At 44.9% G+C, this 22849-nt stretch overlaps 1 protein-coding gene across 1 annotated transcript; it reads left to right on the top strand.

The window, feature by feature from the left end:
• The first annotated feature begins 10029 nt into the window (after positions 1 to 10029).
• On the top strand, positions 10030 to 13826 carry LOC121577912 (L-rhamnose-binding lectin CSL3-like). The gene is made up of 9 exons (XM_045223723.1): positions 10030 to 10099; positions 11067 to 11102; positions 11186 to 11230; positions 11373 to 11508; positions 11589 to 11707; positions 13073 to 13117; positions 13253 to 13388; positions 13469 to 13576; positions 13646 to 13826. The coding sequence occupies exons 1-8, from the start codon at positions 10075 to 10077 to the stop codon at positions 13572 to 13574; spliced, it is 648 nt and encodes a 215-aa protein (XP_045079658.1). The 5' UTR covers positions 10030 to 10074; the 3' UTR covers positions 13575 to 13576; positions 13646 to 13826.
• The last annotated feature ends 9023 nt before the right edge of the window (positions 13827 to 22849 follow it).

Here is a 22849-nt window from a genome sequence, read left to right on the forward strand (position 1 = left end):
GTTCCATGTGTCTCTTCTCAGGCCGGAAGTAGCTGGTCCACTCCAGGAAGGTGAGATAGGAGAGACTCCTCCGCCCCCATTGGACATCGAGGGGGCTCCGGCGTACACCGTTCAGTCCATCTTGGACTCAAGACGCCGGATGGGGGGTCTCCAGTATCTCGTGGAGTGGAAGGGGTACGGCCCGGAGGAGCGATGCTGGGTGCCGCGGAGGGACATCCTAGACCCATCTCTCCTGTCGTAGTTCCACCGGGACCATCCCGCGCGCCCTGCTCCGCGCCCTCCTGGTCGTCCCCGAGGCCGGGGTCGGCGCACGGCTGGAGCCGCGCGTCAAGGGGGGGGTACTGTCACGGTTTCGGCCGAGGCTGCTGCTCCTCCTTGTTCGGGCAGGTTTCAGCGGTCGTCGTCCCCGGAGTACTAGCTGCCACCGATCTATGTTTCATGTTCGTTTGGTTTAGTCTGGATGTTGTACACCTGTGTCTAGTTAGTCCTCGTTAGTATCCTATTTAGTTCTCGTTGTGTGTGTATGGTGTTGTGTGTGATTGCTCCTCTGTTGGTGTTCGGAGCTACGTATTCTTCCCTCCGTGTTTGGAGAGGTTTCCGCACATGTTAGTGCGCCGTTTGTTTGACGCCTGTGTGCGCCGTTATTTCGCCTCCGGGCTTATTGTTCTAGTGTACTACGTGAATAACTCACTAAAGTCTTTTGGACTTAGCTTCTGCGTCCTTTGCTTGATTCCTGCACCACACCCACCTTCAGCACCCCATGACAATGCCGTCTTCCATTCATCTCCCTCCCTAATGCGCACAAAGTTATAAGCGCTCCTGAGATCCAGTTTTGTGAAGAAACGCGCTCCGCGTAATGATTCAGTCATACTCGCAATCAGAGGTAGAGGGTAACTGTATTTCACACTGATCTGATTGAGACTACCATAATCAATACACGGGCGCAAACCTCCATCCTTCTTCTTCACAAAAAAGAAACTCGAGGACGCAGGGGAAGTGGAGGGCCGTATGTATCCTTGTCTCAGGGACTCAGCTATGTAGGTTTCCATAGCCGCCGTCTCCTCTTGAGACAGAGGATACACATGGCCTCGGGAAGTGCCGCACCTGTCTGGAGGTTTATCGCACAATCTCCCTGTCTATGAGGTGGCAATCGCGTCGCCCTCATCTTGCTGAACACGAGTGCCAAATCCTCATACTCAGGGGGAATGTGCATTGCGGGCACTTGGTTCGGACTCTCCACCGTGGTCGCCCCAACTGAAACACCTAAACATCGCCCAACACACTGGCCAGAACATTCCTTGAGAGCCCTCTGTTGCCACGAAATGGTGGGGTCATGGGTGATTAACCAGGGAAGCCCCAGCACCACGGGATACGCAGGAGAGTCAATGAGGCACAACTGAATAATCTCCTCATGACCCCCCTGTGTCTTCATCTTTAGTGGCGCTGTGACCTCCCTAATCAACCCAGATCCCAACGGGCGGCTATCTAGGGCATGGACAGGAAAGGGTGCATCAACGGGCAGGAGGGGAATCCCTAACTTAGAACAAAATTTCCGATCAATAAAATTCCCAGCTGCGTCTGAATCGACTAGCGCCTTATGCTGGGAATGAGATGGAACCTGAGGAAATACCACAGGTATACACAAGTGAACAACAGAGAGCTCTGGGTGAGTGGGGCGCCTACTCACCTGCAATGACTCCCCAGTGCGCGACCTGTTGCCTCGATTCCTTGGAGACCCTCCCCAGCACCTAGCCGCAGTGTGTCCTCTACGGCCACAGCTGGTGCAGGGGGCGGCCCCGCTCGGGTTCTCTCTCCTACTCTCTCTAGCGCCAGCACCCCCGAGCTCCATTGGGCTCGGCTCAGAGGTGCTGGGGGATGGAATGGACGGGACGTCTGCGGGTGGCCAGCAGGGTATCCAGACGGATAGACATGTCCACTAGCTGGTCGAAGGACAGATTGGTGTCCCTGCAGGCCAGCTCTCGACGAACATCCTCACGCAGGCAACACCGATAGTGATCGATGAGGGCCCTCTCATTCCACCCCGCATCCGCCGCTAGAGTCCGGAAATCCAGGGCGAACCTATGTGCGCTCCTCTTCCCCTGTCGGAGGTGGAACAGACGCTCCCCCGCCGCTTTACCCTCAGGAGGGTGATCGAAAACTGCCCTGAAGCGGAGGGAGAACTCCGCGTAGCTGATGGTGGCGGCGTATATTCCCCTCCATTCGGCTTTGGCCCACTCCAACGCCTTGCCGGAGAGACAGGAGATGAGGGCGGAATTCCGGAGCTGGTCTGGTGGGGCTGGCCGATGGTGGTGGTAATGTAGGAGGAGGTGTGGGCACGCCTCCCCTTTCCCATCGGCGCAGGGTGTTCATTACCTCCTGCATGGCGGAGCCGAGTTGCTGGATCATGGCGTCCTGGCAGCTGACCCGATCCTCCAGCGACTCGGTCGCCGCCGCTGCTCCTGCTGACTCCATTGTATGGTGTGTTGTTCTGTCAGGGGCTGATGTGGATGCGGTGTTGGAGTCAGGCGCAGGACACAGAAGCTTAGTTGATCCGCCTTTAATAGTCACAGGAGCAAAATACAAATCCAACGGGCCTCAACAAAAAGGAGGCGAGCGAATACGCAAAACAGTGCGTAAAGTGCGAAAAGCACTAACAACAAGAAAACAAATAACCTACACCAACGGACAGGCGTACAACAACACACAACTACAAACAAAACCAAAGGAAACTTATAGGTGACATAATCAATACGAGATATGGAACAGGTGCACTAATCAGACAAGACCAAACAAACATAGATAACATCAAACGGTAGCAGCTAGTACTCCGGGGACGACGAACGCCGAAGCCTGCCCGAACAAGGAGGAGGAGCAGTCTCGTCGGAATTCGTGACACATTAGCCTTTTTTGTGAACAAGAAGTACATTGCAACTGTAATCCGAGATGTTTGATAGTATCATACAGATTTAGAATTGTTACATTACGTACTCTCGAAGGAAAAATAGGCAGGTTTCTCGACATTGAGAAGGGATTACGTGATGATTAGTTTAGCAACCGTGTGACGCAGCATGACAAGCTGAATGTGATTAGTCTACAGTCTGCTGGGTAGGGTGTTACACCTTTCTCCATTCATTGGGATTCCTATCTCCTCCTTTCTCTATCTCTGACAGCGCTAGGAGCCTCATTACAAATGTTCCCAAAATATCACCAACAGGTATCCTGCCCATCAAGAGGATCCAGCGTGCTTGACCATGTATGAGCAAACATCCATGACAAGTACAAAGCCATCCCACTTCGGTCAATCAGATCACATCTCTCTGTTCCTATTTCCCGCCTAAAAGAGGGAGCCACCAGCACAGTGAATAGTGAGGCACTGGACAGAGGCAGGCTCAATGCTGCAGGATTGTTTGGAGAATACCCATCCATCAACATTAAGGAATATACATCGTCAGTCACAGGCTTCATTAGGAAATGTGTTGATGTACACACAATAATAATTTGGATATACCCCAACCAAAAACCCTTGATGAACGTAGAAATCCGTACAATGATGAGAGCCCATTCTGCAGCATTCAATATCCGCAGAACGAACCCCGATGTCTTGGTGGTGTTCAACGCATACAAGGCAAACAGGTACGAGCTCCTCAAATCCATTAGGGATGCAAGAAGACAATACAGACTCAAACTTGAATTGATGTTTGACAACAGACTTGCATCGCTTGTGGCAAGGACTGCAGACTATCACAGACTGCAAAGGCCAATCCAGCTGTGCGATATCCACCAACACCTCCTGATCAGAAGAGCTGAACACATTCTATGCTCGCTTCGAGGCAGACAATACCAAGTCATCCAGGAAGACTCTTGCTCCTCCGGACAACCAGGTGCTTTCACTCTGAGTCAGACGTGAAGAAAAATTCTCTAAGCTGAATACTCACAAAGCCGCCGGCCCAGATGGCATCCCTGGCCGCATCCTCCGAGTGTGTGTGCTGACCAGCTGGCGGGCATCTTCAACCTGTACCAGGCTGTAGTCCCCACCTGCTTTAATGAGACACTAACTCAACACCGGTGACCCCCAGGGGTGTGTCCTCTCCCTGTTTACCCATGACTGCGTGGCTTTGCACGACACCAACTCCATCAAGATTGTTGTCGACACCACGGTTGTAGGCCTGATAACCAACAACGACGAGTCAGCCTATAGGGAGCAGCTATGTGAACTGGCATTGTAGTGTCATGACAACAACCTCTCCCTCAACGTCAGCAAAAGAAACTACTTGATTGTTGACTTCACGAAGCAGAGGGAACATATCCCGATCCACATCAACGGGACTGTAGTAGAGAGAGTCATGAGTTTTAAGTTCCTCGGCGTCCACATCGCTGCAGATTTGTCATGGACCAACATGACAACAGCGTCTCTCCTTCCTAAGGTGGCTGATGAAATTCGGTGTGCCGCTCCGGGTCGTCTCCAAATACTACCGCTGCACCATCGAGAGCGTCCTGACCAGATGCATCATGGCCTGGTATGAGAATTACTCCGTCCACAACTGCAAGGCACTCCAGCGGGTGGTGAAGATGGCCCAGTACATCACTGGGACCGTGCTCCCTCCCATCCAGGACATCCACTGCCTGAGGAAGGCATGCAGCATTATCATGGACCCCACACACCACAGCCACGAGCGCTTCTCTCCCTTACTGTCGGGCACACCGTATAGGAGTATGAAATCTGATACCAACAGGCTTGGAGACAGTTTCTATTTACAAGCCATCAGACTGCTGACTACAGATATTTTGCAGATGCTATCGCAGGTGCAACAAAATGCCTATGTTTCAATCTTTAGTTCCAGTGCAGTAATAACTAACAATACAAAACAATACACAGACCTCAAACATTTTACTAAAGGAACTAAGAAATATTAGAATGAGCAATCTGAGTATAAAAAAAATATATATATATATATATATATATACAGTACCAGTCAAAAGTTTGGGCACCTACTCATTCAAGGGTTTGTCTTTATTTTTACTATTTTCTACATTGTATAATAATAGTGGAGACATCAAAACTATGAAATAACACACATGGAATCATGGAGTAACCCAAAACAATTTCAACTAATCAAAATATATTTTAGATTTTAGTTTCTTCAAAATAGCCACCCTTTTTGCCTTGGTGACAGCTTTGCACACTATTAGAATTCTCTCAACCAGCTTCAGGAGGAATGCTTCTCCAACAGTCTTGAAGGAGTTCCCACATATGCTGAGCACTTTTTGGCTTCTTTTCCTTCACTCTGCGGTCCAACTCATCCCAAAACCATCTCAATTGGGTTGAGGTCGGGTGATTGTGGAGGCCGGCTCATCTGATGCCCGTACACAGCCTGGAGGTGTGTTGGGTCATTGTCGTGTTGAAAAACAAATGATAGTCCCGCTAATCGCAAACCAGATGGGATGGTGTATCGCTGCAGAATGCTGTGGTAGCCATGCTGGTTAAGTGTGCCTTGAATTCTAAATAAATCACAGACAGTGTCACCAGCAAAGCACCCCCATACCATCACACCTCCTCCTCCTCCATGCTTCATGGTGGAAACCACACGTGCGGAGATCATCCATTTTCCTACTCTGCGTCTCACGACGTTGGAACCAGAAATCTCAAATTTGGACTCATTAGACCAAAGGACATATTTCCACTGGAATAATGTCCATTGCTCATGTTTCTCAACCCAAGCAAGTCTCTTCTTCTTATTGGTGTCCTATAGTAGTGGTTTCTTTGCAGCATTTCGACCATGAAGGCCTGATTCACGCTGTCTCCTCTGAACAGTTGATGTTGATGTGTTTGTTACTTGAACTCTATGAAGCATTTATTTGGGATGGAATTTCTGAGGCTGGTAACTCTAATGAACTGATCCTCTGCAGCAGAGGTAACTCCTTGGTCTTCCATTCCTGTGGCGGTCCTCATGAGAACCAGTTTCATCATAGCGCTTGATGGTTTTTGCGACTGCACTTGAAGAAACTTTCAAAGTTCTTGACATTTTCTGGATTGACTGACTTTCATGTATTAAAGTAATGATGGACTGCCGTTTCTCTTTGCTTATTTGAGCTGTTCTTGCCATAATATGGACTAGGTCTTTTACCAAATAGGGCTATCTTCTGTATAACACCCCTACCTTGGAAAGAAATTCCACAAATTAACTTTTAACAAGGAACACCTATTAATTGAAATGCATTCTAAGTGACTACCTCATGAAACTGGTTGAGAGACTACCAACAATGTGCAAAGCTGTCATCAAGGCAAAGGGTGGCTACTTTGAAGAATCGCAAATCTCAAATATATTTTGATCTGTTTAACACTTTTTTGGTTAATACATGATTCCATGTGTGTAAAAATGTAGAACGTAGCAAAAAATTAAGAAAAACCCTTGAATGAGTACCTGTGTCCAAACGTTTGACTGGTACTGTGTGACGTGACTTTAACATTAATATGAAGACTCTTATCTCTAATTTACTAAATATGTTTAATTGTTAAACGTTTCAATTAATCATGAAACAATTAACTTATTAGGATTTGGGGCACCACGAGAGCAGTTCTTTAAAGAGTCACCACCTCCTGAATGAAACTCTAAAAGGTCTTTACCTATCACATCTATAAACAGTCAACTTATTAATCATAACCTCGTATCATATCATCATTCTGAACGTCGTAACCAAGACTTGCTTATGATTTAGTACTACACAAATTGGTTTCATTATTTATTTACTAGTAAATTAAATGGGAAAACAGGATAAACAACGGTTATTGACTGGAGAAAACAGGTCACTAGTGGAATGACAACAACATGGCTTGTTAAAGAAAAGAGGAAGAGGAAGAAAGAGAGGAACAGAGAAACTTAACATGGATACATTCAGGAACTTCTCAACTGCAGTAATTACATATTTGGCACACGAACCGCCGCCCGCTTCCTTCCCCCCACTGAGAGGGGATCTGACTGAAGTTATTCACTTCGAACCTGACCTGGCCTATTTGGATTCTCGTGGAGAGTCATGACGTTTGTGTGTATATATATAAATCCTCAATAGTTTCCTGTGTGTATCCAGAATGGACCACCACATCTCTTGATAGATGTGGGAAGCGTTGGAGTCAACATGGGCCAGAATCCCTGTGGAACACTTTTGACCATGCCCCGACAAATTGAGGCACACAGGTCGAGAGACAAATGTGAGGTGACACACGGACAGACAGTGACAGTACCGCCTTGCACACTCTTGCCTGCATCTAGCTGAAATGGTGTGTAATCATTAGTCCAACAGTTGCAAACGAGAGTTTCCATTGGACAAATTCAGGTATGTTGATCCCCATTTTGTTCCGTTTGCTTCCGTATAAGAAATGTGTTTTTCAACAGAATCGGCTGAATGAATACACCCCTGATCACTCGTAAACACAGTTCACTTTCATAGCAGCCACGTTGTATTCATTCTCGCATCTATGCACTCTCCTCTCACCTCTTCCATTTGCTTGTGGACTTCAATGCACAACACATCAGGCGAAAAAACCCTTCCAAGCCAAACCGCTACACACAGCCTACATCGCTGTCACCATATTAGCTAAAGTCACGTCATAGTCAGCATAGCTAATAGAACCAATGCATTAGTAAACCCGCTACAATCATGCAGTAACGTTACAGTGTACAGTAAGTAAGCAGTTTCACTGGCGGGCCCCTGTGGCAATACATTTGTAAAACCAAAAGTTTAACTTGACTTGGAACAGTTCCACTGTTGTGTTGGAAAGTCATAGCCAGCTAGCTAACATACCATGTCTCTGTTTGAGCAGGGTGTTTCAGTAGCTGCATTTGCTAAGTAAGTGAAACTGAAAGTGAAAAAAACTGAGTATTTCTATCTTGCTTCTCTTTCATTTAGGAAGAAATTAATTAGCTAAAAACTGTTACAACTACTGTCTTTCTCTTTGAGTCAACTACTCACCACATTTTATGCACTGCCGTACTAGCTAGCTGTAGCTTATGCTTTCAGTACTAGATTCATTCTCTGATCCTTTGACTGGGTGGACAACATGTCAGTTCATCCTGCAAGAGCTCTGATTTGTTGGAGGACAGCCTCCGGAAGTTGTCATTATTACTGTGAAAGTCTATGGAAGGGGGTGAAAACCATGAGCCTCCTAGGTTTTGTATTATAGTCAATGTACCAAGAGGAGGACAGAAGCTAGCTGTCCTCCAGCTACACCATGGTGCTACCCTACAGAGTGCTGTTGAGGCTACTGTAGACCTTCATTGCAAAACAGTGCGTTTTAATCAATTATTTGGTGACGTGATTATATTTAGTACAGTTTTATCTAAAAAGGATAACTTTTAAAACGATGGTCCTCCCCTTCCTCCTCTGAGGAGCCTCCACTGCTTTGTACATAGTACAGCAGCATCTAAGGTGCAGGGTAGAGTACCGGGTGATTGCCGGCCAGTAACAGTGACTAAGGTTCAGGGCAGGTTACTGGACATATTCAATATCTCCCTATCCCAGTCTGTTGTCCCCACTTGCTTCAAGATATCCACAATTGTTCCTGTACCCATGAAAGCAAAGGTAACTGAACTAATCAGAGGGCTGATTTAAATACTATGCATGCCAGTCTCTCTTGACTAAGAGTTGAGGAGAGACTAACTGCATCACATCTTCTTTTTAAATTAAACGTGTTGAAAACCCCAAATTGTTTGCATTGTCAACTTACACACAGCTCTGACACATACCCCACCTGACATGCCACCAGGGGTCTTTTCATAGTCCGCAAATCCAGAACAAATTCAAGAAAGCGTACAGTATTATACAGAGCAATTATTGCATGGAACTAAGTTCCATCTCATATTGCTCAAATAAACAGCAAACCTGGTCTCAAACAACAGATAAAGCGACACCTCACGGCACAACTCCTCTCCCGTATTTGACCTAGATAGTTTGTGTGTATGCATTCATATGTAGGCTTTGTGTGCCTTTAAAATAAAATATATGTAGTTCTGTCCTTGAGCTGTTCTTGTCTATTAATGTTCTGTATTATGTCATGTTTCATGTTTTGTGTGGACCCCAGGAAGAGTAGCTGCTGCTTTTGCAACAGCTAATGGGGACCCTAAGAAAATACAAAATTACTATAGCCCAATAGCACTCAGTTCTGTCATCATGAAGTACTTTGAGAAGTTAGTTAAGGATCATATCACCTCCACCTTACCCGGACCATGACTCTCAACTCTCTTCCTGGAGCTACTGTCCTGTAGGTTTTAACTCCAACCCTAATCTAGCGCACCTAATTCTAATAATTAGCTGGTTGATAAGCTGAATCAGGTTAGTTACAACTGGGGTTGGATTGAAAACCTACAGGATGGTAGCTCTCCAGGAACAGAGTTGGAGAGCCCTGCCCTAGACCCACTACAATTTGCATACCGCCCCAACAGATCCACGGATGACGAAATCGGCATCGCACTGCACACTGCCCTATCCCGTTTAGACAAAAGGAATACCTAGTTCCATTCAAAGCAAATCAAATCAAATTCAATTAAAGATAATATTGAGGCAATATTCATTTAAAAGTAGTCCATTTTCTTCTTCTACTATTTCTATGAGTTGGCAAACAAACTAAAATGTGCACACTGCCACATAGTGTTGTTTGAAAAGGTATAAAGCCAAAGTTGGAGATTTACTGCCAGGAAATACGTTAGCTCTATTCATGAAATGTATATCGGCAACGCTCGAGAAGGTTTTGCAACTGAACGTGGCCCATGTGATTCTTCCTTAACCAGGAAGCCCCACCCAGATGACTACTTTAAATTGGTGGAAGCCCTCAATGGCAATGTTCATGCCAAAATGGATTTTAGCCATCTAGAGTCTTCTATATAACTCTATGAGACTGACCCAAAAGCCTGGTACAGACCAGCAAAGCCCAGCCCCTGATTGCAATGAGGTGCACCTGGACACAAAATAGATACAGCTGGGTTAATTAAGACATGTCACATAACATAAATACCAGGTGTATTAGGTCAGGTTACCATCAGTTTAATCATATCTGCTACTACCACGCTTGTACCTGGCATCATGTTCAGACTGATGGTGGTCACCTGTGAGTATACAACATCTGTATATGATGCAGGTTAGAATACATATCACTAAATGTTTAAATTTGTATTTCAGAGTTCTTGAAGTACATGTTATATGATTTGAGGTCTACAGTATAATCCATTATGTTAAAGTTCAGCATTTCCATAATTTGACAGTACAGCAGGAAATGTAGAGAGAGACTGATCGTATGGGAATAGACATTTTGCAGGGCTTGAATGTTCCATGAGATGATGGTAGAACTCTTTATTGGAGGGTATTTTAATACATATCTGTTTAACTGTCTAGAAACAAGCACTGTATCTAGAGCCACCTTGTGAATTTGTCAAAAGTGTCAGGACACTTGCCTATACTATATTACAGTAGTCCAAAGATTAGTATTTGGTCCTATATTCCTAGCACACAATGACTACATCAAACATGTGACTACAAGGTATTTTGGCTGCGTTTGCAGTGTGTTTTGGTGTATGTTTTGCCCAATAGTGGCTGGAGTTATTATCTTTCTAAATGTTTCTGAACACTTTTAAATTAATGCCATGATTAAGAAAGCATGAGTGAGACAGGCTACAAGGGCACATGTCAACCCCTCACATTATCAAGAACTGGGGAGGTTAGTATTTTTATGGGGTATAATCTTTGTTCCTTTAACTTCCTCACACATCACTATTAATTCAAGGTAGCATCTGCATGTATGTAGACGTGTTGAGAAGTATTGTAATCTTCAAAATGACAACCTTAACCATTCAGTTCCTTTTAGGCAAAAAAGTATCTATGACCAACTACAAATGCGTCTAACAAGTTTAGTCACACTGCATGCATGGAATATGAGACCAAATGCTAAACTTTACTACTTTAATACACTAGAATATCTCAAATGCTTGAGGATAGAGACAAATGCTCATTTCTAGCTTCACGGTCCAAATGCATATGATGTGGATTGTTGCTGAACTGGCTGTGTGATGTTGTTTCAGTGCTGGTTGCAGCTTCCTGTGCACTAACGGATGGAGGTACTGTGTGTAATAATGATGATGATACTACTACTCCAAGCTAATGTGAGTGGTGTGTAACTCCTGTTTATTTGTCCTGGCAGCACGCAGTATCACATGTGAAGGCTCTGATGCTTTACTACAATGTGGTAAGCTAGTCAACACTACTGAACAGTGTATATACTCAGCTATCACCTGTGTTTTATACTGTAGATTACCTACACCAAAGATGCCCACCCTTGGCTCTCCTTCGTTCCTTATCTATCTTTTCGTTGTCTGTCTCTTCCTCAGATGGAGGTAAGATCCATATCGAGCGTGCCAACTATGGTCGTCGTCAACGCAACGTGTGTTCCATTGGGCGCCCCGCTAACCAACTCGCCAACACCAACTGCCTCAGAAAATCCACCACCAGGAAGATGGCAGAAAGGTACTGGAACCTGTGGTGTGTATTTACCTGTAGACACCCATTGGCTGCAGCTATAACCACTACCTGTCTTTGACACACAGGTGTGACGGGAAGAGCCAGTGTGTCGTCCCGGCATCCAATTCTGTTTTTGGAGACCCCTGTGTCGGAACCTATAAGTACCTGGACACCAAATACTCCTGTGTCCAACAGCAAGTAGCAAGTCAGTCTGTGCTAATAATACTTGGTGGTGGGCACCAATACCGTTAAATTGAATATCTGTATGACTGAGGCATGTTGGGATATTGTTTAATACTTCGGTGAAAGAGCGCACTCTGCTGATGGCTAGCAAAGCCATAGAATGGGTTGGGTCACCAATGGGACCAGCTTGTGAACTTTGTTTTATGGCCACCATGTGTTTTAATACATGCCCTTTTCTATTCTCCACTTTTACACCACCCTCAATTCCTAACTAACCCTAGCTAGCCCACAAACGGTGGTTATGGAACAAAGTAGCTGGCAACAACTTTCGTTAGCATAGCTTATTGGGAGATCAGAGACCTGGCAGTGTGGCGCCAGAATGACAACCTCTCACTTAACGTCAACGAAGAAGATGATTGTGGACTACAGGAAACAGAGGGCTGACCACGCCTCCATTTTCATCGACTGTGCTGTAGTGGAGCATTTTGTGAGCTTCAATGTCCACATCACTAAGAATCCATCATTGTCCATGCAGTAGTATAAAGGGCACGACAATGCCTCTTCTCCAACCTGCCCAGGAGGCTAAAAATATTTGGTATTGGCCCTCCGATCCTCAGTTCTTCAGCTGCACCATTGTGAGCATTTTGACTGGCATTTAACCACTAGGTATGGCAACTGCTTGGCATCTGACCGCAAGGCGCTACAGAGGGTAGTGCGTACGGCCCAGTACATCACTGAGACCGCGCTCCCTGACATCAGGACCTCTATACCATGCGTTGTCAGAAGGCCCTACATTTTCAATGACTCCAGCCACCCAAGTCCTACTGTCTGCTACTGCATGGCAAGTGGTACCGAGGCACCAAGTCTGGAACCAGCAAGCATCTACTCCCCGTCACTTAAGCTGCTATTTATAAGTCACTTTATTCTTTATAACTCAATTAGCCAGCTAGCACTTGGTAAGAAGGATGGGTAGTCGTACCACACAGGTCTCCTTTACATTGTGGCTTAGTTGATGCTTGCGCGCACTTCATCTGGTGCAACAGTGAATATCTGTTTCAGCCAACGTTAGCTCAAATCTCATTTATAGCTATTCAGACGGCACAGGCACAAATTGTATAGAAATATATAGCTTTGGTCTAGCGGTACGACTAGCTAAACCAGCTTACTTTCACATTCTGAGCAGTTTGAGATGACGACGTCTCATAAGGAGCTTAAACCACAGTGTAACGGTTGAAGATAATGCATTTAACTTTCTACAACTCTGTTTATGCCTAAACATTAATTAATCAACGTTCCCTATCAGTGCCCATCACTAACACTTCACCAAGCCATAGTATGCCTTTATTTGTCAGGCCTGTGTGGTGTAACTCCTGTTTTGTCCTTGCAGTAAGCAGCATCATATGTGAAGGCTCTGATTCTCAACTACAATGTGGTAAGCAGGTCAACACTACAGTACGGTATCCTCTCATGTGGTGTTGTGTATATTAGTCTCTAGCCCACACAAACACCCAGCCTTGGCCTTCTGCCTTTTCTTCATCTATCTCTTCCTCCTCCTCGTCTCCCTCAGATGAAGGTAAGATCCATATCCAGAGTGCCAACTATGGTCGTCGTCAACGCAACGTGTGTTCCATTGGGCGCCCCGATAACCAACTCACCAACACCAACTGCCTCAGCCAATCCACCACCAGTAAGATGGCAGAAAGGTACGGTAACCAACGGTGTGTATTTACCTGTACACTCATTGGCTGTAATTTTAACCTCTACTTGTATTTTAAACACACAGGTGTGATGGGAAGAGCCAGTGTGTCGTCCAGGCATCCAACTCCGTGTTTGGAGACCCCTGTGTCGGAACCTATAAGTACCTGGAGGTGGCTTACACCTGTGACTAAATGTGAGTTATATACATGCTCGCACACATGACTGGGAACTTGAATGCTGGTGCTGACTGTTTGTCTTGCAGGATATCTTCCCTGAGGAACCTGAAGGCTTCTGGGATTTCTTCATCGAGTGGATCAGTTTATTTTCCTCCAACCCCCAAAATCAACTTCAAATCATTGTAAACCTGTGCCTTTTGTGCAAAAGCGTTTCTTAAACAATTCTGAACTGTGGTGGTTAGCCTGAATTAAACTAAGCAGCATGAATCCAAGACTTGGTGTCTTTAGTTCTATATTACTAAATTTCTACTGTCACACCAATATTACTGAACATGTGTCCTTTATTCTCTCTTACACTGTTCACTGAAGACCCATTTACACCTGGCGCTATCATGTGTTCTTTGTCTTGATGTCCATATTCTCTGCCCACAGTTATAGACTAGTAAAATTCTCAAAGTGATCAGATCTTCCTGACCACCTCCGGCTGTAGTCAAGCACGCATTTTGTCTGGATCTCTATCAAGTGTGAACTGATCTGGACGGTCAAATCAATTATACCTGCCTCTAAAATCATCGCCAGGTAGCACCGTTGACTTATGACCTTAGTAGGCCTAATGGTCTTTATCATATTAAATTGACAGTCATTGCCACACGGCACCAAATATTCTGGTCACAATGTGGACACTGACGGCTAAGAAGTTTTAATACAGTGTGTAGACTTGATGAGATCGTGAAACAAATGTTATTGTGCGGTGCATAATGAAGCTTTTGTTGAGCACAGCACCACAACGACAGTCCCACAGGACATATTAATGATGGTATAACAGACAAAGCTGCACTACGCAGATCACGCCGCCATTTCCTGGTTGCTGTAATTTTGCTTTGCCTAATTTCAGTTTTACACAAGTATTGTGTTGTACCCTCTAAACCGCTGTGAAATACATTTTCATAACAAATACCAGTATTTTCAGGTCTTTGACACCAGTGTTCAAAACTGTAGAAATAGTGCAAAACAGATGTACTGCTTTGAATGAGGGACAGATCTACAACATATTTCTGTGAATTTGGACGTATCAACCCAAAAAGTTATTACAGCTTTAATAATATATATTAATCAAGTTGTGCTATGCATATAGCAGTCAATACAAACATTGACATGTAATTTTAATTGTCAGGATGGTAATTTCTCTGGAGTTGATGCAGGTCAGACATTATCAAGAGCGGATGATGCCTTTCTGGGAGCCAGTCAGTTCTGAGCTGCAGACTCTGCAACACTACGCTTTCCCCGCAAGTTCTGTCTTCCGGCTTTGTAGATGGTTAGCTAGATAGCCACTAACACCGTGTAGCACCCACTTGGGTCACTCTGCTCGAGCAGGCGCTGGAAGCTGACCACACAATGTTCATGGTCAGAATAGCTGATCACACTTCAGTTGCCACTTCTACAGAGTATGGACTATCTGCAGACTGCGTTTGCTACATGCCACGCCCACTACATGTTACGTATTACATGCCGCACTCTCTAACCTTGAGGTTGCAAGCTAGCTAGGACACCGGCAGTGTCCTGCTTTTCCGCAGTTATTTTAACGTTAAGGCGAGGGTAATCACTACCCGGTAGTGCCACGTGAGCGTTGGGTTGATTACATTAGCTATCTATGTCCCTCACCACAATGTTTTATGAAACTGCAGCAAAGCAGTGCTCCACAGGAAGGGGCAAAGGACACTGTGTACTTGTGTCCCCTGGGGTTTTTCAGCAGCTGGCATCCAATATTGGAGCGTTGCAGAAATGTGTGGGACAGTGCCAGAGATTACTACCCCTACCCGTTCCACAGCGACCGTGGTCCCACCTATCGGTGGATTTTATGACCAATTTTCAGAGGAGGGTGACGTGAGCCCGATAGATCAAACGATCGCGGACCTCTAACAGTACGTACTTACGACCCTCTGGACAGTGAATGGGAGTCAATTGGGCGCTAGTTCAAAAACCCCAACATTAGCATATATTTTGTGCACAAGAAGTACATTGCATGTTTGATAGTATCGTACAGATTTAGAATTGTTACATTACGTACTTTCGTGGAAAATAGGCAGGTTTCTCGACTTTGAGAAGGGATTACGTTTAGCAACCATGTGACGCAGCATGACAAGGTGAATGTGATTGGTCTACAGTCTGCTTGGTGGGGTGTTAGACCTTTCTCCATTCATTGCCCAATGGGATTCCTATCTCCTTTCTCTCTCTGACAGCGCTAGGAGCCTCAATACAAATGTTCCCAAAATATCACTGACGTGTATCCTGCCCAATAGGAGGATCCACCGGGATTGACCATGTAGGAGCAAACATCCATGACAAGTACAAAGCCACCCCACTTTGGCCAATACGATCACGTCTCTCTGTTCATACTTCCTGCCTACAAGCAGCAACTCGAGGGAGCCACCAGCACAGCAAATAGTGAGGCACTGGACAGAGGCAGGCTCAATGCTGCAAGATTGTTTGGATAATACCCATCCATCAACATTAAGGAATATACATTGTCAGTCACAGGCTTCATTAGGAAATGTGATGATGTCCACACAATAATAATTTGGACATACCCCAACCAAAAACCCTGGATGAACATAGAAATCCGTACCATGCTGAGAGGCCGTTCTGCAGCATTCAAGAGCTCCACAAATCCATTAGGGATGCAAGAAGACAATACAGACTCAAACTTGAATTGATGTTTGACAACAGACTTGCATCGCTTGTGGCAAGGACTGCAGACTATCACAGACTGCAAAGGCCAATCCAGCTGTGCGATATCCACCAAGACCTCCTGATCAGAAGAGCTGAACACATTCTATGCTCGCTTCGAGGCGACAATATCAAGTCATCCAGGAAGACTTTTGCTCTTCCAGACAATCAGGTGCTTTCACTCTCTGAGTCAGACGAGAAGAAAAACTCTCAAGGCTAAATTACTCACAGAGCTGCCAGCCCAGTTGGAATCCCTGGCCGCATCCTCTGAGTGTGTGCTAACCAGCTGGCGGGCATCTTCTCGGACATCTTCAACCTGTACCTGTCCCAGGCTGTAGTCCCCACCTGCTTTAATGAGACACTGACTGAACACCGGTGACCCCCAGGGGTGTGTCCTCAGTCCTCTGCTGTAGTCCCTGTTTACCCATGACTGCGTGGCTTTGCACAACACCAACTCCATCAAGATTGTTGTCGACACCATGGTTGTAGGCCTGATAACCAACAATGACGAGTCAGCCTATAGGGAGCAGCTATGTGTACTGGCATTGTAGTGTCATGAGAACAAACTCTCCCTCAACGTCAGCAAAAGAAAGGACTTGATTGTTGACTTCAGAAAGCAGAGGGAACATACCCCGATCCACATCAACGGGACTGCAGTAGAGAGAGTCACGAGTTTTAAGTTCCTTGGCGTCCACATCACTGCAGACTTGTCATGGACCAACATGACAACAGCGTCTATACTTCCTAAGGTGGCTGATGAAATTCGGCATGCCGCTCCGGGTCATCTCCAAATACTACAGCTGCACCATCGAGAGCGTCCTGACCAGATGCATCATGGCCTGGTATGAGAATTACTCCGTCCACAACTGCAAGGCACTCCAGCGTGTGGTGAAGATGGCGCAGTACATCACTGGGACCGTGCTCCATCCCATCCAGGACATCGACTGCCTGAGGAAGGCACGCAGCATTATCATGGACCCCACACACCCCAGCCACGAGCTCTTCTCTCCCTTACTGTCGGGCAGACCGTATAGGAGTATCAAATCTGATACCAACAGGCTTGGAGACTGTTTCTATTTACAAGCCATCAGACTGCTGACTACAGATATTTTGCAGATGTTATCGCAGGTGCAACAAAATGCCTATGTTTCAATCTTTAGTTCCAGTGCAGTAATAACTAACAATACAAAACAATACACACATCTCAAACATTTAAATTAAGAAATATTAGAATGAGCAATCTGAGTATTAAAAAAAAGATATGTACAGTACCAGTCAAAAGTTTGGACACACCTACTCATTCAAGGGTTTGTCTATATTTTTACAATTTTCTACATTGTATAATAATAGTGGATGCATCAAAACTATGAAATTACACACATGGAATCATGTAGTAACCCAAAAAAAATTCTAAAAATCAAAATGGATTTTAGATTTTAGTTTCTTCAAAATAGCCACCCTTTAGCCTTGGTGACAGCTTTGCACACTATTGGAATTCTCTCAACCAGCTTCAGGAGGAATGCTTCTCCAACAGTCTTGAAGGAGTTCCCATATACAGTGGGGAAAAAAAGTATTTAGTCAGCCACCAATTGTGCAAGTTTTCCCACTTAAAAAGATGAGAGAGGCCTGTAATTTTCATCATAGGTACACATCAACTATGACAGACAAAATTAGATTTTTTTTCTCCAGAAAATCATATTGTAGGATTTTTAATGAATTTATTTGCAAATTATGGTGGAAAATAAGTATTTGGTCAATAACTAAAGTTTCTCAATACTTTGTTATATACCCTTTGTTGGCAATGACACAGGTCAAACGTTTTCTGTAAGTCTTCACAAGGTTTTCACCCACTGTTGCTGGTATTTTGGCCCATTCCTCCATGCAGATCTCCTCTAGAGCAGTGATGTTTTGGGGCTGTCGCTGGGCAACACAGACTTTCAACTCCCTCCAAAGATTTTCTATGGGTTTGAGATCTGGAGACTGGCTAGGCCACTCCAGGACCTTGAAATGTTTCTTACGAAGCCACTCCTTCGTTGCCCGGGCGGTGTGTTTGGGATCATTGTCATGCTGAAAGACCCAGCCACGTTTCATCTTCAATGCCCTTGCTGATGGAAGGAGGTTTTCACTCAAAATCTCACGATACATGGCCCCATTCATTCTTTCCTTTACACGGATCAGTCGTCCTGGTCCCTTTGCAGAAAAACAGCCCCAAAGCATGATGTTTCCACCCCCATGCTTCACAGTAGGTATGGTGTTCTTTGGATGCAACTCAGCATTCTTTGTACTCCAAACATGACGAGTTGAGTTTTTACCAAAAAGTTATATTTTGGTTTCATCTGACCATATGACATTCTCCCAATCCTCTTCTGGATCATCCAAATGCCCTCTAGCAAACTTCAGACGGGCCTGGACATGTACTGGCTTAAGCAGGGGGACACGTCTTGCACTGCAGGATTTGAGTCCCTGGCGGCGTAGTGTGTTACTGATGGTAGGCTTTGTTACTTTGGTCCCAGCTCTCTGCAGGTCATTCACTAGGTCCCCCTGTGTGGTTCTGGGATTTTTGCTCACCGTTCTTGTGATCATTTTGACCCCACGGGGTGAGATCTTGTGTGGAGCCCCAGATCGAGGGAGATTATCAGTGGTCTTGTATGTCTTCCATTTCCTAATAATTGCTCCCACAGTTGATTTCTTCAAACCAAGCTGCTTACCTATTACAGATTCAGTCTTCCCAGCCTGGTGCAGGTCTACAATTTTGTTTCTGGTGTCCTTTGACAGCTCTTTGGGCTTGGCCATTGTGGAGTTTGGAGTATGACTGTTTGAGGTTGTGGACAGGTGTCTTTTATACTGATAACAAGTTCAAACAGGTGCCATTAATACAGGTAACGAGTGGAGGACAGAGGAGCCTCTTAAAGAAGAAGTTACAGGTCTGTGAGAGCCAGAAATCTTGCTTGTTTGTAGGTGACCAAATACTTATTTTCCACCATAATTTGCAAATCAATTCATTAAAAATCCTACAATGTGATTTTCAGGATTTTTTTTCTCAATTTGTCTGTCATAGTTGACGTGTACCTATGATGAAAATTACAGGCCTCTCTCATCTTTTTAAGTGGGAGAACTTGCACAATTGGTGGCTGACTAAATACTTTTTTTCCCCACTGTATGCTGAGCACTTGTTGGCTGCTTTTCCTTCACTCTGCGGTCCAACTCATCCCAAACCATCTCAATTGGGTTGAGGTCGGATGATTGTGGAAGCCAGCTCATCTGATGCTCGTACACAGCCTGGAGTTGTGTTGGGTCATTGTCCTGTTGAAAAGAAATGATAGTCCCGCTAATCGCAAACCAGATGGGATGGCGTATCGCTGCAGAATGCTGTGGTAGCCATGCTGATTAAGTGTGCCTTGAATTCTAAATAAATCACAGACAGTGTCACCAGCAAAGCACCCCCAAACCATCACACCTCCTCCTCCTCCATGCTTCATGGTGAAAACCACACGTGCTGAGATCATCCATTTTCCTACTCTGTGTCTCACAAAGACATGACGTTGGAACCAAAAATCTCAGATTTGGACTCATTAGACCAAAGGACAGATTTCCACTGGATTAATGTCCATTGCTCATGTTTCTTAACCCAAGCAAGTCTCTTCTTGTTATTGGTGTCCTTTGCAGCATTTTGACCATGAAGGCCTGATTCACGCTGTCTCCTCTGAACAGTTGATGTTGAGATGTGTTTGTTACTTGAACTCTGTGAAGCATTTATTTGGGATGCAATTTCTGAGGCTGGTAACTCTAATGAACTGATCCTCTGCAGGTAACTCCTTGGTCTTCCATTCCTGTGGCGGTCCTCATGAGAGCCAGTTTCATCATAGCGCTTGATGGTTTTTGCGACTGCGCTTGAAGAAACTTTCAAAGTTCTTGAAATGTTCTGGATTGACTGACCTTCATGTCTTAAAGTAATGATGGACTGCCGTTTCTCTTTGCTTATTTGAGCTGTTCTTGCCATAATATTGACTAGGTCTTTTACCAAATAGGGCTATCTTTAGTATAACACCCCTACCTTGTCACAACACAACTGCTTGGCTCAAATGCATTAAGAAGGAAAGAAATTCCACAAATGAACCTTTAACAAGGAACACCTGTTAATTGAAATGCATTCTAGGTGACTTCCTCATGAAGCTGGTTGAGAGAATGCCAAGACTGTGCAAAGCTGTCATCAAGGCAAAGGGTGGCTACTTTGAAGAATCTCAAATCTCAAATCTATTTTGATCTGTTTAACCCTTTTTTGGTTAATACATGATTCCATGTGTGTAAAAATGTAGAAAATAGCAAAAAATAAAGAAAAACCCTTTATTTTTTTATTTAACCTTTATTTAACCAGGTAAGCCAGTTGAGAACAAGTTCTCATTTACAACTGCGACCTGGCCAAGATAAAGCAAAGCAGTGCGATAAAAACAACAACACAGAGTTACATATGGGGTAAAACAAAACAAAGTAAAAATACAACAGAAATAAATATATATACAGTGTGTGCAAATGTAGCAAGTTATGGAGATAAGGCAATAAATAGTCTATAGTGCAAAATAATTACAATTAGTATTAACACTGGAATGATAGATGTGCAAGAGATGATGTGCAAATAGAGATACTGGGGTACAAATGAGCAAAATAAATAACAATATAGGGATGAGGTAGTTGGGCGGGCTAATTTCAGATGGGCTGTGTACAGGTGCAGTGATCGGTAAGGTGCTCTGACAACTGATGCTTAAAGTTAGTGAGGGAGATAAGTGTGTCCAGCTTCAGAGATTTTTGCAATTTGTTCCAGTCATTGGCAGCAGAGAACTGGAAGGAATGGCGGCCAAAGGAGGTGTTGGCTTTGGGGATGACCAGTGAGATATACCTGCTGGAGCGCAGACTACGGGTGGGTGTTGCTATGGTGACCAATGAGCTAAGATAATGCGGGGATTTGCCTAGCAGTGATTTATAGATGGCCTGGAGCCAGTGGGTTTGGCGACGAATATGTAGTGAGGACCAGCCAACAAGAGCATACAGGTCACAGTGGTGGGTATTATATGGGGCTTTGGAGACAAAACGGATGGCACTGTGATAGACTACATCCAATTTGCTGAGTAGAGTGTTGGAGGGCATGTTTGGCAGCATGAGTGAAGGAGGCTTTGTTGCGAAATAGGAAACCGATTCTAGATTTAACTTTGGATTGGAGATTCTTAATATGAGTCTGGAAGGAGTGTTTACAGTCTAACCAGACACCTAGATATTTGTAGTTGTCCACATACTCTAGGTCAGACCCGTCGAGAGTAGTGATTCTAGTCGGGTGGGCGGGTGCAAGCAGCGTTCGGTTGAAGAGCATGCATTTAGTTTTACTAGTGTTTAAGAGCAGTTGGAGGCTACTGAAGGAGTGTTGTATGGCATTGAAGCTCGTTTGGAGGTTTGTTAACACAGTGTCCAATGAAGGGCCAGATGTATACAAAATGGTGTCGTCTGCGTGAGAGGTGGATCTGAGAGTCACCAGCAGCAAGAGCGACGTCATTGATATACACAGAGAAAAGAGTCGGCCCAAGAATTGAACCCTGTGGCACCCCCATAGAGACTGCCATAGGTCCAGACAACAGGCCCTCCTATTTGACACATTGAACTCTATCAGAGAAGTAGTTGGTGAACCAGGCGAGGCAGTCATTTGAGAAACCAAGGCTATTTAGTCTGCCAATAAGAATGCGGTGGTTGACAGAGTCGAAAGCCTTGGCCAGGTCAATGAAAACGGCTGCACAGTACTGTCTATTATCGATTGCGGTTATAATATCGTTTAGGACCTTGAGCGTGGCTGAAGTGCACCCATGACCAGCTCGGAAACCGGATTGCATAGCGGAGAAGGTACGGTGGGATTCGAAATGGTCGGTGATCTGTTTGTTAACTTGGCTTTCAAAAACTTTTTGAAAGGCAGGGCAGGATGGATATGGGTCTGTAACAGTTTGGATCTAGAGTGTCACCCCCTTTGAAGAGGGGGGAAGACCGCGGCAGCTTTCCAATCTCTGGGGATCTCAGACGTTACGAAAGAGAGGTTGAACAGGCTAGTAATAGGGGTTGCGACAATTTGGCGGCTAGTTTTAGAAAGAAAGGGTCCAGATTGTCTAGCCCAGATGATTTGTAGGGGTCCAGATTTTGCAGCTCTTTCAGAACATCAGCTGTCTGGATTTGTGTGAAGGAGAAGCGGGATGGGGCATGGGCAAGTTGCAGCGGAGGGTGCAGAGCTGGTGGCCGGGGTAGTGGTAGCCAGGTGGAAAGCATGGCCAGCCGTAGCAAAATGCTTGTTGAAATTCTCGATTATTGTTGATTTATCGGTGATGATAGTGTTTCCTAGCCTCAGTGCAGTGGGCAGCTGGGAGGAAGTGCTCTTATTTTCCATATACCTATGTCCAAACGTTTGACTGGTACTGTGTGTCGTGACATGACTTTAACATTAATATGAAGACTTATCTCTAATTAACTAAATATGTTTAATTGTTAACCGATTTCAATTAATCATGAAACAATTAACTCATTAGAATTTGGGG

Source organism: Coregonus clupeaformis, chromosome 12 (genome assembly GCF_020615455.1).
Source record: "Coregonus clupeaformis isolate EN_2021a chromosome 12, ASM2061545v1, whole genome shotgun sequence".
NCBI lineage: Eukaryota > Metazoa > Chordata > Actinopteri > Salmoniformes > Salmonidae > Coregonus > Coregonus clupeaformis.

Bases quoted from the DNA above. Each gene is read 5' to 3' on its own strand.
- LOC121577912 (XM_045223723.1), top strand. From the start codon at position 10,075: ATGTTCAGACTGATGGTGGTCACCT. The intron at 11,231-11,372 runs GTAAGCTAGTCA...TCTCTTCCTCAG, and splicing joins TGATGCTTTACTACAATGTG to ATGGAGGTAAGATCCATATC. The intron at 11,509-11,588 runs GTACTGGAACCT...TTTGACACACAG, and splicing joins ACCAGGAAGATGGCAGAAAG to GTGTGACGGGAAGAGCCAGT.